This window comes from Staurois parvus, unplaced genomic scaffold (assembly GCF_062004578.1).
Source record: "Staurois parvus isolate SC_StPar_1 unplaced genomic scaffold, SC_StPar_1.0 ptg000261l, whole genome shotgun sequence".
Taxonomy (NCBI): Eukaryota; Metazoa; Chordata; class Amphibia; order Anura; family Ranidae; genus Staurois; species Staurois parvus.
The window spans coordinates 997,234-1,014,344 of record NW_028318057.1 but is presented as its reverse complement, the minus strand read 5'-3'; the positions used below and the strand labels follow the sequence as shown (position 1 = coordinate 1,014,344).

Genomic DNA, 17,111 nt, shown 5'->3' with positions numbered 1-17,111 from the left:
AGATTACCAGTGGTGTAAGCACGTAACACTTATTTGTCTAAGGCCCCTATGCTGAATGTGGTGTTGTTAACCCGTTTCCACATTTTTGTTCTATTTGGTAAAATGCATTATTCACAAGATTAGGAAGCATCATGTTTAAAAATATATAGAGAAAAATGGTGTGCCTGGAGTTAATACTTTTTTTTTCATAGGCACAGATCCTCCTATTCCTCCTACTCCTCCAACATCATCTCCAGGAGAGGACACTACAACACATGCTACAACTACAACCACCACCACCACTACCACCCAGGCAACTCCAAAACCTACTCCTGATACATCTGTTGACCCTAATTTTTGTTCCAGTGTATCAGATGGCATATATGCAAATCCATTAGATCGCAATAAATTCTACATGTGTTATCAGCATATTACCTACCCAATGAATTGCGGCCCAGGGTCCGTGTTTGATCAAAACTGCAAGTGTTGTGCCTGGCCACATTCACATTGATATTTAACACTGTGTATGGAAAATAAAATACAAAATATAATCTCTGACCTTGCTGATGTGTGATGTGATTTTTGCTTGTGTGCCACCCAAGACATGAAAGTTTGGTTAGTTTTTACAATTTTCTAATGACACTTTTCCAGTTAGTCTTAGTGAACAGATTTTCAGGTATCAATGTAGGTTTCCTTTTTATTTGGGTGTTGCACTGGAGACATATGGATATGTAAGAAACTAACTGTGAGTTTTTTTTTATTTGTAGCAGTAGTGTTGGTTAGCATCAAAATGAAAGCCGATGCTCATTAGGAAAGAACACCTTTCCTGAGTGGTTCTTCAGCCTGGGGTGTAACCTCAGTAGTAATAAGCATGTGCATGGAAAGCAATGCAACCTTTACAGTGGGGCAAAAAAGTATTTAGTCATCCACCAATTGTGCAAATTCTTTCCAAATCAGCCAATGTGATTGTCTGGATTTTTTTTTCTCATTTTGTATCTCATAGTTGAGGTCTACCTATGATGCCAATTACAGGCTTCTCTCATCTTTTTAAGTGGGAGAACTTGCACAATTGGTGGCTGACTAAATACTTTTTTGCCCCACTGTATTTCTTGTTATGAACCATTAACTAAAAGGTCAGCCACAGCAAGTATGATGGATGGGAATCTGTAACAGGCAGGGGTAATGATGGGCTTTGATGTTGGTATGATTTGAATCGGAGATTGGGGACAGAAAACTGTTTTATATCCAGGACTGATTCACTGTAACAAAAGTATTTCTTTCAATGCTTGCAGTAGCCATTTTGGTGCCCCTTGGGAGAACAACATTGCCTGTTACACAGAATACTTAGATAGAATACAGAAGAGGGCATCTACAGGACACTGGGCAAAAAATTACTACAGGTCTAGTCTGTAGAGCTGAAAGTCTACTGACCCATGGCTATGGCTATCAGCTAGGGGTGGTTCAAGTACAGTGTTACGATTTGGTTCCAATGCATCAATTAGATGGGAGCATTCACTTGAAGACAGTTGGGGGAATAACACTATCATAACAATAAACTGTGGCTGTATGTGCAGCTAACTCTGCCATTACTGGCAAGGACTGCAGAGTGACAGTGTAGTATGGACCAGAGAGGGGCTATATTCTCACAAAACTGGACTATTTTTGGATGGTTAAAAAAAGTCTTCCTGTTTTGGCATAATATTGAAAGTCTAAAAGTGGGGCTATTTAGTAGCTAAGTCAGTCTGGAAAAAAAACAAAACATACAGCTTGGAAGCATTCTTGAGGCTATATCAGCACAATACAAAAAAAGAGAAACAACAGAATGTAAACCATATGGTGGCAACATATATTTCATTGGTGTTAAAAACCAGGAACTCCCAAAACAACATAATATGAAAACAAAAAGAAAGAAAAGTACAAGGTAGTACTGGAAAACAATGTGTTAATTAATTCATGCTAAATGAAAGGTAAATAGTGCCCCCCTACTTAGAAATATCCCATCAGGTGACTTAAAATGCAATTATTGACAACATTGTCAGACTAACAAGGCTAATAGACTCAACAGAATAGTGCTGACTGGTTACATATGTGAAATGACTCCAAGATGCCTTGAATAACCCATGTGTTGGTGATCAAAAGGATTAGAAAGATGCCAACCAGAATTTCATGTTGGTTAGGTTTTACTTAAACATTATTGAATGAATTGTTTTGCAGTACACCTTATATTTTCTAGATTTTTTTCTTTATACCTGTGCCATTGCCTACAATTATTCATCATAATTTCATTATCACAAGCCTTGTGGCTTTCTAGTGGAACTCAGTCTGTCTCCATCCACTCTCCAAGCCTGCATATAGGACTTTTCTTCCATCACAGCCTCAGCAAAATGGTAACAGGATGACAGTCTGCTAACTTTGATGTAACTTTCATAGTTTATTTAGTGACTTTTGGTTTTAATAAAAGTTCCTTCATTCACATCCAACGGAAAGCCATGAGCATATATTCCTACCATTAGGATGGCATTTACGGTACAAAGTGGTCCTGAGTACTGTGGTTTTTTTTGGAGTACTTCACTGATTGGCTGAAGTGCTGCATATGATAGCTGTTTATTTCTCTCCCCTGTGTCAGGGTCCGGATCTGAACCTGGGACCTCTGCTGTGTCTGGCAGTAATTCTTTTGGCTGAGCCATTTGAGATGCTGGATAGCTCCCTTCTGATCCATTAGACAATCTTGCCTTGCACCTTGTTTTTGTGAACCTTGAACACTCCTACGAACTTCCTGATTTGAGCCATGTCTCTGCATTCCCTGTTTGCCAGATTATTGAACTCTCTCCAGCCAGTATCTCACTTATGTCACTTCTGCTGCATTCATATCTTCACTACTACTCATTATTAACACTTGGCTTGTTCCTCGATTCCGCTTCTGCTTGATCCCAACCTGCGAGCCCCCATTACCGACCTTTGGCTTGTTTACTGACTATGGTTCTGCTTATCCCTACCTTCTATGTCTGCTACTGGATACTGGTATAATGCATATCCACCACCAGGAGCTTTGGTGAACACCAGTTTGTACTTAGACTCCACACCTAAGGTGAGCCTTTTTCATTCGCCAGAGTGATCTGCTTCTGTACTTATCCAGCTGGTTGGTGGGTGCCTCACTACTGCTAAAGCTACTGGCCTACAAGTCTGACTCCAGATTCTGACACCCTGCTTGTAGAAGTGGTTGATGATCTGTAGGGTGGAATTCCACTGGGCTGAAATATTGTAGGGAAAGATGGAAAGAGATTTTTGTAAGGCCAAGAGAATGACTTTTTGCAGTTGTATGATATGCTAAAATGACCACACGCTTATCTAGTTATGAACAAATCCTTTTCAATCCTGGATATTTTTAGATAACTCAGAAACACTGAAATAAATACATAAGGGGTGCATGAAGAATTTGTGAACATCCCCATGTGCGGTGACGATGTTTTACTGTTGAAGTGGGGTGCATGACCCTATAACCATCAAATGAACAAAATTAAATTCTGATCCTTCTTTTGTTAAGAAACAAGAGGAGCAGGGGATTGTAAGGAAAGATTAATCACCTTGGGTTCTAATATGGAAGTACTGTATTACCTTATTATGATTGGCTTGCTAGGTCACATAGTACGAAGCTCGCACTTACAATCCCATCTTCTCTGTATCTTCTTGAGGAGAACCGTCCTCTGCGTTTCACAGTGTTGCCTATTAGCAGACAAGAACCTGAATTTCACAAGTTTACAGACCTGTTCAGGCAAGCCAGCCAGTGGGTTCTCCCACATTTGTATACTTCAAGCCCTGTGGGATAGGTTAGTAACACACCACACAGAGAAAACTATATGCAGCCAAGACACTGCTACAATATCAACTCTAGGATTACACTGCATGGTGGCAAACACAACATCCAGCAAACTCAATAGGATTTTTGACAATAGATACACACAATTATGCTGCCAAACTACTCCAGGGAAAGGAGTTGTGGTATGCTCAAACTAGCACACCTAAAGCAAATGCTACACTGTTTTCAGTCATGTCAACCACTGTTTCCCTCTATTTTTCTTCTTATAATTTTTAAACTTTTAACATTCTTCAGCACGATGCCTCATCCACGATTTTCCATAAAAAAAGGACTTATTACTTAAAATATATCCAAATAAGTCATGAAAGGATACGTTTAAGCCAAAGGCATGCTAGTAAGTTAATTGGCTCCTGTCAAATTGGCCCTAGTATGTGTATGTATGAATGTGAGTTAGGGATCGTAAATTGTAAGCTCCTTTAGAGCAGGGACTGATATGAATGTACAATATACAGTAAGTGCTTGTAACAAACAGATAAAAACAGCAATTGCACTATGCATCCATCATATTACATATAAATTTACAGAAAGCAGACACAGAACTACCAAAATTAGTTATAAAGTCTTTTCATTTGTAGAATTTGGTCAAATGTAGTACAGACTCAAATAGGCCACCCGATTCCTGTTTTTCCTAAATTCTTTGTCTGTTGATAACTGTAGATGAAAAAAAAAAATCATACCCAATGAGAAATACCAATGATGTTAATAAATGTATAATATATTTTGATTTTGCTGACAAATGGTTTTCTTTTTTATCCAGTTTAATTTATTTCAGTTGCAAAAAGGTTTTTATTTAGTTTTAAAGGATAAGTTCACCTTTTAACAAAATATAATAAATGCGCATTTTTTGCAGCTAAAAAAATGTGTATTTACTATTTTCCATTTTAGGAGCCTGGAAAGCATTGCACTAGCGATCAGCAGGTCCTGCAGACTGTCAGTGTAATCTGTTTGCTCCTACCTTGTATGAGCAGACAGTTTTACACGGACAGGAGGAATTAATTAATTACCACAGTGTTCAGCAGTACCATGACAGTTCCTTGAGAACTATAAGCTGACAGCCACAATGCCTGCTGGGACTTGTAGTCTTCCCATTCACAGTACACTGTGAATCGATGATGCAGGGCCCTGCTCGGCTGCATTTTATTAGGTAGTGACAGCTACCGGGGGGGAAGATCCCCTGTTAGCTGTCACATCGGGGATCAGGGGGTGCGGGGACTGGCACATATTTAACATGTTACACCCCGAATATGGGTGTAACATGTTACAAAAGGTGAACTTATCCTTTAAGAAAAAAAAGGGTACACGCTAATCTGTGAAACATACAGTACTGCATTTGCAATGTTAAGCTTTTACGGTAATACGTTACTAGAGTGAAGCAAGTGATTGAGAGTGGGGTTGATATTACGCTCTGTTGACTAGCTTGTGATTTTTATAAAATGTGTAGCTCCATACAGTGGGAAGCAAAGCTGTTATGTAGACTGTTATGTAGACTTTCCTGATAAATGTACGGTAGGCCTGTCTTATGGTAGAACAAGCATGATGTTATCAGGGTTTTGGATTCAAAGTAGCAGCCATAAGATTTGTAGTGTGTTGGTTCCGAATAAGAGACAAGAAATAAAGAAGGGGAGTAGAAAGTAAACTAGGGTAATAGATGCATGGGGTTGGAAGTGGGTTTTGTGGTATGGGCCCAGACTGCACAGTCTGTTTTTTTCATTATCTGCTGAAAAAGCTACCTTGATAAGCAGCGAGAATCAGGGGCGGACTGACCATTTGGAAACTCGGGCGCTGCCCAAGGGCCCGGGGTCAGTAGGGGGCCCCAGGAGATGCCCCTGGTGCCTTTTTGATAGGCTTTTTTGAGTTTGGGCAAGGACACAGGAGGGGCCCCATGATCCCCTATTGCCCGGGGGCCCCATGAGTTGTCAGTCCACCCTTGGCGAGAAGTTTTTAATATTACAGAACAAGTCCAGTTGTGTGTGATTACTACTTCTAGCTACTGTATTATGTCAATTTATTTAAGTTTTTCATATATACTATGTATCTGCGCAGATTTGGTCACTGTATATTTCCTCACTTTGTCTGCTAGCAATTAGTTACAGATGTATATTCTTTATTCAGTAAAAAAAATACTTTTAGAAGAAATTAACAGCAAACCATTATAATCACAGCCTGGTAACTGAAATGAGTAGAAATTCATTACCTCTGATCTTAATGTTCTCTTCTGCAAAGAGGGCACAGAAGACCAGTCAGGTGATCCAAATCGTCCAGGCCAGGACACCTTTCTGCCCTGTTCGATGTTATGCTCATAAGTTCCTGGGCTGTAAAAATTGAATTAGAGAAATAATAACTCCCCTAGGTATATCAGAACTAAAATATATTGATCACAAGCAAATGCAACAAACTACATATTTAGTACTGCATAACAAAATATTGCTGAACTTATCTCTACAATGTATTATATAAAAAGCATATATAAATAGCAACTAAAGCAACCAAATGATAATATAAGTAGTAAAATATATTACCTAGGATTTAGTGAGATATCTGTCATTTTGTCTGGAAATCGTAAAGCTTTGATATTGAAAGGAGCATAGCTTGCGGAAAATGCCTGCTCTTTGGACCAAAACGATTGATACTCTGCAGGACTTGGAGTCTCCATCTGGAAAAGGCAACCCATTTCATTAAGAATGAAAAACATAGCTATACAAATACATACTTGTAAATATGGTCAGCATTTTAGCATCATGGATAACTTGGTATGTATGTTGAGTGCAAATGAACAATATATTTCGGTGGCACCTAGTTTTGTCATTGCTTACATCATTCCAGCCCCCAAATAATTATTTTGCTGAACTTACTAACACTGGCATAACCTGCCCTCCTGAAACTTTTTATTCAGTAAAATCACAGTGCAGTTTTATTTTGTATCTGCTCACCTGAGTCTATTTAAACAGACTCAGAATTTTTAAGGCCTGGTGAAGGGGGGGGGGGGGGGGTATGTTTGGCCCCCAAAACACATTGGTTCTATTCTACTATGAGTCAATCCCACCTTGGACTTTTGGACGTTTGGGGCTTTCATTAGATTGTTCAGTATGTGTGTGGATTCCCAGATAATCCTAGACCGGGTGTCGGCAACCCGCGGCTCCAGAGCCGCATGCGGCTCTTTTTCATCTTTGCTGCGGCTCCGGAGCACACTGCCCACCAGGTGGTCGGCAAGCCGCAGATCGCGAGCCACATGCGGCTCTTCTGTGTGCCGGGCGCCCGCTCCCCTCCCTCCTCAAAAATCCGGCCCGCAGAGCGTGGAACATTGGCTGTCAGGATGTAGGTGGGGCAGCCAGGATGTAGGCGGGGCAGAGTGACGAACTCCTCTCTCAGTCCGCCCTGAAGACCAGAACGGCGCGGGAACACAGCGAGAGGAACGCGCGGAGCAAAGGTAAGTGAATTGAGACAATATGGGGGATGAATTACTATGTGGGGGATGAATTACTGTGTGGGGGATGAATTACTATGTGGGGGATGAATTACTATGGGGGATGAATTACTATGGGGAATGAATTACTATGTGGGGGATGAATTACTATGGGGGAAGAATTACTATATGGGGGAAGAATTACTATATGGGGGATGAATTACTATGTGGGGGATGAATTACTATGTGGGGGATGAATTACTATGTGGGATGAATTACTATGGGGGATGAATTACTATATGGGGGATGAATTACTATATGGGGGATGAATTACTATGGGGGATGAATTACTATATGGGGGATGAATTACTATATGGGGGATGAATTACTATATGGGGGATGAATTACTATATGGGGGATGAATTACTATATGGGGGATGAATTACTATATGGGGGATGTATTTTCAGTTTTAAAAATGTGGCTGTCAAAATAAATTTCAATCGTGGTTTTGGCGAGATTTGGCTCAGTTGAAAAAAAAGGTTGCCCACCACTGACCTAAGGCTATGATTGTGATTATGAAGGTACACTGTGGCCCTGATTAGCCCTTTGCTTACTGGGCCCTTAAACCCCCTTCATGACCAGAGTGCTTTTTGCAATATATGCAGTGTCGGATTTGTTATAAATGTTGCAATGGTTTTGCGGCTCCCAGTCTTTTTTTTCCCTTCGGAAACGGGTCCAAGTGGCTCTTTATGTCTTAAAGGTTGCAGACCCCTGTCCTAGACAGTCTACTTTCCTGATAAAGAGTTAGGGTTTAAACTAAAATTATAGACAGATGTTTATTAGTAAGAGAGTAGTTTCAGTTATTAAAGTAAGAATTCCACTTTGATTTTACAATTGATACACCTCTGTACCGTAATTTCATTAAAATCAGAACTGTGGTTTAATCCTTGCCTTCCAAATGTGTCACATTTTGTGACAAAAATACCTGGTCACACTGTATGTGGAACTTAACTGTATACATATAATTAAAATGCTATATATACAGTATAATAATTAAACTACTCGATAAACACCCACTCACTTACAGTTTGTTCACGTTAGTGCTGTGCTGGGAAGGAGTGTTGCCCAAAGCAAGAACAAGGCAATTTGTCCTATGGCTCAAATTCACACCAACATGTACACCAACCAAGTAAGACGTTACATTTTGCACAGAGTGTTCTGACACACTGCAACGCATAACAAAAATTGTGAAGTTTAGAGAAAAATTCACCAGAATAGCCTCTGGTGTTCAGATGACCTGCTTTCCAAGGATGAAGAATGAATGAAATTTTATTTTCAGCACATTATTGCTTAGAACTAACACCCCTTCAATTTGGGGCATACACACATGGCCATTCTCACTATGAGCCACTAACATGCCTTCTTTTACTATCACCTTTTCATTAGAGCTGAAACGTTTTGCTGTTCTGGCTCCCAAAGTGTATCCTTTTTTACTCATGGGTTTCCTGCTCTGAAGATATATCATGTTGGTCGCCTGAAAAGTAAAACACACCTGGTAATACAGCAACAACCTGCAGCATTAAAAGAAAATTACATTTAAATAATAATAAAAACTCTAAGGATGCACTGGAAGACCCATGTCTTGATACCATACTCTCTACAAAGCCAATCAAATCAACAGTTAGAATAAACAAATTACTAAACAAACTTTAGAAAAACTGAGGTCTGATGACTAAAGCTACAGCAAAAATGTATCAGGCTGCAAATAACTAAACAGCATTAAGGCACCATGCACACTAAATGCTTGTAAAGACTACTAACACACTACTGCCACCTGACAAAAAAAAATTATGATTTTTATCCAGTGTTTTCTATTAGCATTTTTTGAGCTTATATGAAACACTAGTGCGCATGGAGCCTAAGCTCCATGCGCACTAGCATTTTTTTAAGCTCCTAGAAGCTATTATGAGCATTTTTTTAATGCCCCTAGAAGCTAGTAGTGTTAACCTATGTGTCCATGCAGACTATTTTATACTATAAGCATTTTTCAAGCTTCAGTGTTTAGGAGCAGAAAAAAAAATTAGTTTTGTAGAGTTTTTGGGAGCATTTTCCTGGCAGTAAAAAATGCTGGAAATCCCTAAACGCTTCTAAACACTAGTAAAATGCTCTTAACATCTTTTTTCAAGCTGCTAATGAAACGCTAGTGCTCCTAAATGCTAATAAAATGCTACTACAAGCCGGCACAAAAACGCTATTATTATTGTTTATCATCCAGCGTTTTTTCTAGTATTTTTTCTACTTGTAAAAAATGCAAGTGTGCATGGAGCTTTAAGAAAAACTGAAGGGAATATTTAGTCCTCCTATATATGCTACTTGTATGACCAATGCTCATGTAGTAAGTCTTTACTTTCTGGCTAAATGAACTAAAAAAAGTATGTAAAGTAGGAGGAGTCATTTCATTTGCTGTTTGTTTCAGGTCAATGATTCAAAAAATATTGATACCAAAGACAGCCAGGCTACCAGTATTTTCAGACCCTTTTGTCTTCTTTTATGTAAAACTGAAAACAGAGAGCTCTGGCCATATTTAAGCAGGCTACAATTATGGAAAAGAGATTTGTAGATAAAGGATATTGTCAAGAGAACATCAAGAGTAAAATCAGAGAAGTAGGAGATATGGATAGAAGTTGCCTTCTGTTAGACAAGAATAATAAGAACAAGATAGAATTTGACAACCAATTGGCTATCATTCTAGACTTTACAGTCAGTTATAAGGAAATTGAAAAAGTTTTTACTAACCATTGGCCGATTTTGCTCACGGACCCTTTGCAGTGCAAATTATTACCTACTACTCCCAAATTTATATATAGGAAAACCCCTACATTGAGATCCGTATTAGTACACAATGTTATAGATCCACCTAATAAAAATAGAACGACATTTTTGGATCGAAAGGGCTTTTTTCCTTGCAAAATGTGCTACGCCTGCAGAGCCATCAAAGGCCTCAATCCCAGACGCCATTCATTCACCTCTACAAGTAATCATAGAGAATTTCAAATCAAGGATTTTATATCCTGTAAGACGGAGGGGGTAGTATATGCATTGCAATGTGGCTGCGGTCTCCAATATGTGGGCCGGACGAAAAGGCCATTGTGGGTCAGAATGAGAGAACACGTTCAGAATATTCGCAAGGGTTTTCCTAAGCACAGTGTTTCCAGACATTTCTTACAATATCAAAATAAAGATCCCTCAAGTCTAGTCTTTTGGGGAATTGAGAAGTATCATAGGCACTGGAGGGGAAGTCATAAAATTAGAGCATTAAGTCAGACAGAGTCTAAATGGATTTTTATTTTAGATACACATACGCCCAAAGGGTTAAATATCGATTTTGACTTAAATTGTTTTATTAGTGATCATTAATTATCTGTGGCATTATTTGAGTGTTATATAGGGTCCTGGTTATTTCATGTGTATGTATTTTGGTATCTTATGTGTTTATACGATGGGTGATCAGCATATGTCGAGAGGTGGTTCCTTTATTTTACTTTTTTTTTAAATATATTTTATATATTTTTTTGTTTTCTTACAGTGCAGCGGCGTTTTTTTGCGATTTATTCCTTTAATATATATATTTTTTTACATATGATTTTTGTATATATATATTTTAATATACATCCTCCTAATAAAGTGTATTACAAGAGGCTGTGTTTATATATATATATTAATTTTTTATATTTTTTTCTTTACCATTTTTTATATTTGCTTGATATTCTCGTTTGTTTATGATCTGGACTTAGCATGTCATTAGCACTTACCATTCTATGTGCTATTGTTGTTGGCATGATTCCAGTACTGGAGTAGCAGCCTGGGGTATATATATATATATATATACATGTTCGGGCTATTTTTAGGTATGCGATCGACGGGCTTCAATAATATGGCCGCCGTGACTCCACCCAGTGGATCACGATTGGAGGATAGGCTGGCCTATTTAAGGGAGTGCAATAGACCAATCGCGTTAGTCCTGAGGAAGTCACGAGGTCACGTGACGCAACGTGTCGACGGCAAAACGTGGTGACGCACTTCCGGCGCGGCGCCATCTTGGAACACCCTTCAGCCACACGCTTACACCCATGGTATGGGTATCAGCTTGTATTTCATCTGGCAAATGTGAGTGTACACAAGTATTTTATTTCATCTTATTAAAACGATTTTACATTATGGAGGATGTCTTCTGCTTCCTTTGTCCTATTGGGGTTTGAGCTGGGATTTACCCTGCTCAACTGACCTCTGAGGATATCATAGGAGAGGTGGAAGCAGTATACTGGGGACACAACACTGAAGCCATCCGCTCAAGAGGAAGCTTATTCTGACACAGTGGGGATATATAAAGCTCTGTGGCCCTGCAGGGTCGCAGGGAGGAGGTGAGAGGCCATTCCAGCCGTTTTTGGATTGCACTTGGTGGTGTGCGGGTCTACACATAGTCCATGGATTCTGTATGAGTGGAGGAATTGACACAGGATCACTGGACTTTCATTTTTATTTATGTGCACTGTGTGCAGGGGTTGCACATTTGTTCCATCTCATTTTCTAGTTTTATCACGCACTAATTTGTTCTTTCCATATATATATATGATCTCATCATGATGTCAGATTGTTCATGGGCCTGATCGTTTTTGGTTTAGCGCTACATCATTTCTAGTTATATTAAGCATGTTAACCATTTTTCTATAAGTGTAAAATTAATACTAGACAAAAAAATACTAAGGAGCTTCTGAGCCAATAAACAGCACTTGACAGAGAGCAGGGAAAAAAATTAAAAAAAAATAAAAATTATATATATATATATATATATATATATATATATATATATATATATATATATATTAAAACTGGCATTATTTGTTTAGCCTTTGGTTGTAATTTTAGCTGCTTTCCACCTTCCTGACCCACCTCTTCATTGTTGTAGCATCCAGGTCCACGATGCGGGCTCCCTTTGATAGGAGCTAATTCATTACCCAAGCGGTCTGGTGCACAGTAATATGGGAATTGTTTACGATCCTGTGTGCTGCCAAAACAAACTTTCTTTAAGGTTTCTGAAAAAACAAAACAAAACACATGCCAGCACTGCATAGGAAAAATAATGAATAGCAATGAGCAGGTATAGCCTTTATTAATAAGTACTATTTTATTTAGTCTTTTTTTTTGTGTGTTTAATTCTACAGTACACTTCTTGTGCGCTAAAGTCCACTGTGTCTGTACTGATTATACTGCCAGGAAGTGATTAAATGTTCAGTTAGCTTGCTTGAGGTGTATAGAAAATGCCACTTGTGCTTTGGAAAGTGAACATTAGAAAACTATTCCAATGGTTGCATGATTGATGTATGTGTAATGCCCTCTAAGTTAGTTAGGAAGTTTTCTTTTAGATAATGGCTGAGTAGCATCCTGGGGATGAGTCAGCCTGGGGATTGAGGTAGTGAGGTTACCTCTGCACAGGCTGGGAGGCTCTATCAGGTCAGGGTTTCTGGAGCCCTCCCACCTCTTTAGAAACCTCAGAACTTTCTGGAGGAGGCCTAGATCTGCATGTTTGAGGGGCCTTGGCCAATCCCCTGGCAGGAGGCCGGGCATGGTGAAAAGGGCAACCCTCAAATGTGGTAGAGCATGGGGAAAGGTGAGCAGTGTCGGGTGGAAGAAGCTTTGAGGAAGGCTGGAGTGTTTAGCCTGGGAGGGGACGCCAGGGAAGGGGCCTACCTGCAGGCTGGTTGCTGGACAAGAGGATCTCTACTGCCTCAACATCTCCCAGGGAGGACAGCCTATGTAGCATGGAAGGAGCCAGCCCAGTGAAAGGCCTGAAGGCAGCTACCAACCCATTAAGCTAACAGGAGGGGACAGTTTGAGTACTCTTACACCCCCTTGGTCAGATAAGGGGAGAGGGCAATCAGGTGCATGACCTAACTAGCTTCTTATCCGGGACTGTTCCAAATTGACAGCTCTTATGCCCACTTGCCCAGGGATTGTCACGATATAAGGTCAGGTTCAGAGACCAGTTGCTATAGCAGTAAAAGGCTTACCTGAAACCAGCAGTATAGGTACACCAGCGGATCCCCCTGGGAATGACGCAGGCTCACCTGAGGTGCGGGGTCTAAGTATTAACTGGTATTCACCAGAGCTCCTAATGGTGGAGATGGATTGGCCTGCGTGTTAATACCAGGTCGCAGATCTCAGGATCACCCCACCAGGGAATGAGCAGACTGGGAACCAATAGCGGATCAACAGGTTAGGGATCAGACGAAAGCAGAGTCAGTCACAAGCCAAGGGTCAGTCACAAATGGTAGCAGATCAATCGTAGTACGTTAGGATGAGACGAAATCGTGGTCAGGAACAAGCCAAAGGTCAGTAGCGGAGGTGTAGACAGCAGCAGGAACCGTAGCGGGATATTGGCTGGAAAGGCACAATAATCTGGCAAGGAGGAAGTGCATGGACATGGCTTTTATAAGGAAGTTCATGGGAGGAGCAAGGAGTTCAAGGTTCAAGAGTTTTCAAGGCACAAGGCAGGATTATCCAAGAATTGTCAAGGGAGCTATCCAGCATTCCAGATAGCTCAGTGAGAAGAGACATTGCCTCTCGCTGCAGAAGGACCAGGTTCAATCCCAGGCTCTGACAGGGATACCCTCAGGCAGCTGGATGAAGAGGAGGAATCATCCAGGGTCTAAGGAGGGACACCCGAAGGGGCATTAGTGCTCCTTGAGTAGACTTCTACTATCTTAATTTTTATACATAGTTGCTAAGGAGTTTGTCCCCAGTTTCTGCAGTTCCTTGGGCACACAATATACTCCAAAACCCCATCCAAGTTTAATCCCTTAAAAAAAATCACATAACCAAGCTCCAGGACTGTTCTTTCACTCCAGTGTGCAAAGTATGGAAAATGCATGTTGCCTGGCCATGCAGTGCAAAAGGGGACCCAAGTCAAATTCAGAAGGTTATGCTACATATACCTACAAAAAACACTTTTCTCACTGTATGAGATATTTGCCAATTCTGTGTGAATCTGATGCCACCACTGCAGTATGAATCTCTCATATATAATGTGTATTGGAAATAATACATTCTTAATAGCTAAATACACAGGTGAAACATTATGGCTGCGCCATAGGCATGTGAAATTGCACCCCTGTCCTGACCAGAGCTGGCCACATCTGCCTACAACAACTATCTATCATCCTCCCTGGACACTCTTGCTTCTCTATCTACATGCAGAACGAGGCCTCGACTGTCACAACCCTGGCAAACAGATGACACCATAAGTCTCAAGAAACGCAGCCGCACTCTTGAGTGAGCATGACGTAAAACTAAATCCCTGAAAGACTTTACCCTCTACAAATCCGCTCTTCTCAAATACAACTCCAGCCTCCACGCTGCTAAGCAAACCTACTATAACACTCTCATCAAGACCCTCTCATCCAATCCTCGTCAACTCTTCTCTACCCTTAATTCCTTACTCCACCCCCCACTGCCTCCACCCACCAACTTACTTACTGCACAGGAGATTGCCAGTCACTTCAAGAAGAAGATCGACACAATTCGTGATGAGATCTCCAGTGTCAAGCTTCCTTCTCTAACCAACATACTGTGAATGTTTACATGTTATGTGCAATTAAACCATGGCAACATCTAATGTTTGTGTAGTATTATGTTCAGCAGACTGTGTTCTTCTATTGTTGTGACTTAGATGACGTTCAGAGCACATTTTATGCCCAACTCATGCAAAACTCCACATAATCCCAAGGGGTTCACATACTTTTTCTTGCAACTGTAGCACCAACGATTCATTCACACCATTTGCACTGGACAGCTTTGCGCATGCAGTTCCAGTGCCTAGACATGGCAGTTTGCCTTGAGTCCCAGGGCCGATGTTTCCACTAGGCAAACTAGGCAGTCACCTGGGGCACACTAGCACCTAGAGGTGCCTGGGCGCAGGACAGACCGGCACTCTCTCTGTGTAGCCTATGGGCCTCTTGTATGAATTCATATGAATTCGACTGGCAGCTGCTGATCACTGTAGAGTGTCCTGTTTCTCTGTCTGATTGGTTAATACAGTTAATTTATATTTGGTTAATATATACAGTATTTTGTATTTAATACATCTTATGGCACTTATTTTGCAAATGAAAAGAAATTTAGCAGTTTCATTGTTTGTTGATGTAATATTTTCTACTGTTTTTACACATTTTTTTTGGGGGGGGGGGTGTGCAAGTAGCTGGTCTTGCCTAGGGTGCAAAATAGTCTAGCACCGGCCCTGTTGAGTCCTATAAGTTCAGTTCACAGCACTGTGCTGCAGAAGTGCTTGCTGAAAAAATTTGGATATGATTTATGTGTTGTGATGCAGTACATCACATCGCAACCTGTTGTGGTGAATGGTGATGACTGAAAAACTATTTTGTGACATTTCAATAAAGTTAAAAAAAATTTAAAAAAGGTAAACCGTGCAATGTATCATTGCAATTCATTGGGACCACTCCCTTCACAGTGCGCACCAGCAGTCACAGTATAAAGTGGCTGCTGGTATAAAGAAGCCCTAAAGGACATTAACCCCTCCACATCAGTCCCTGACCCCAAGTCCCTACTACATTCAGATAAACAGGATCAAACCAGAGTTTGCCATTTCATCTCTCAGAATATTTAGAATCAGCATACACTGGTGTTCATATCTTGCTTCTGAAACACATCTGAGAAGAATGTGGAATGCTGGGGATTTTTTTTTCTTACTAGATCACTTGGAGCAGAATTCATTTATTTTCATTTTTCAGTTTATGGCCTTTGTAAACACAACATGTCCTGCTGTATTTAAAAGTATCTAGTCAATGTAAATATGAAGTAATTGTATCTGAAATGTGTGTCAAGTGCAAGTGAGGCTGCCGATCACATGTCCATTATAACATTAACATACCATATGGCTCTATGCATAGTTCATATTTTCAGGCAAAATTAAATCAATTCCTTTTTTGTGTTTTATAACTAGGAAAAATTCAGGAGTAAATGTTTTTCGTGTTAACACCCACATATCTCTAGATGTGATTTATGCATTATGATCTTCATGTCAATCCAGCCTTACCTGGTTCAGGCTCCATCTCGCTGATGCTTTGTATACAAGATATTGCTATGACAACGTGGGTGGACCTCAGAGCAGAACATCACATAAGGATTGCCATTAGTTCATAAAAGGTGCAATGGCTCCCCCTGCTGGTTACAAGTAAGAATGTGTTGCTAAGCCCAAACTACTGTATATGGACATGGGAAATTCAAGAACTGTTATTTCAAAATTATGATGAGTTTTACAAATCTACTTAAAAAAAAAATGAGACAAAGCAGTGGCTGTGAGATAAGTATACCTAGACTTTGCTAAAGCAGCTGACATATTTCCCACAGACGGCTAAGACAATCCATTCTGTAAGGGCCCTTTGACACTGACCACAGCGGAATGCAGTTTACTGCAGTTAGCTGCATTTTGGACTGCACTCCAACTGCATAGACAGTCCAAAATCCAGGCTATCCTGTGGGCATAGTTCACACCATTACAGTGCAGTTCAACGCAGTGCGGAAAAGTACAGCATGCTGGAATATTCCACACCGCAAACACGCAAAAACACATGCAAACGCACTGCAATGCATCACAGTGCACATAGAAGCCCAAAGAAAGAAAGATGAAGGAAGTGACCTCACAGCACAGATGCAGATAGAAAATAACGCATCAACTGCATGTAACATGCTCATCAAATGCATGCATAGGTACAAGGAAAAACACACAGTTACTGGTGTGAATGGGTCCTATATGGAAATAAATGTGGCTTAGAGGG

The 17,111-nt window shown here is 40.3% G+C and overlaps 2 protein-coding genes across 2 annotated transcripts in view; one reads left to right on the top strand and one right to left on the bottom strand.

Annotated features, from left to right (window-relative positions):
* Nucleotides 1-537, top strand: part of LOC149459397 (acidic mammalian chitinase-like) — a 28,310-nt gene extending 27,773 nt beyond the window's left edge. Inside the window, exon 10 of the mRNA XM_089681150.1 lies at nucleotides 192-537. Within this exon, the coding sequence (XP_089537276.1) occupies nucleotides 192-490 (299 nt within the window). The 3' untranslated portion in view covers nucleotides 491-537. The remainder of the gene's footprint in view (nucleotides 1-191) is intronic.
* A 1,267-nt stretch (nucleotides 538-1,804) lies between these two features.
* CIMAP3 (ciliary microtubule associated protein 3) lies at nucleotides 1,805-16,442 on the bottom strand. The gene is made up of 6 exons (XM_089681149.1): nucleotides 16,370-16,442; nucleotides 12,211-12,353; nucleotides 8,696-8,794; nucleotides 6,376-6,509; nucleotides 6,051-6,168; nucleotides 1,805-4,507 (listed from the first exon to the last, which is right to left on the bottom strand). Exons 1-6 carry the CDS (start codon nucleotides 16,383-16,385, stop codon nucleotides 4,439-4,441), a joined length of 579 nt encoding a protein of 192 aa, XP_089537275.1. The 5' UTR covers nucleotides 16,386-16,442; the 3' UTR covers nucleotides 1,805-4,438.
* Between the last annotated feature and the right edge of the window lie 669 nt (nucleotides 16,443-17,111).

Coding starts and splice junctions, on each gene's coding strand:
- CIMAP3 (XM_089681149.1), bottom strand. Junction 8,795..12,210: donor GATGCTACAACAATGAAGAG/GTGGGTCAGGAA, acceptor TTTACTTTTCAG/GCGACCAACATGATATATCT. Junction 6,169..6,375: donor GATATCTCACTAAATCCTAG/GTAATATATTTT, acceptor CAATTTTTACAG/CCCAGGAACTTATGAGCATA.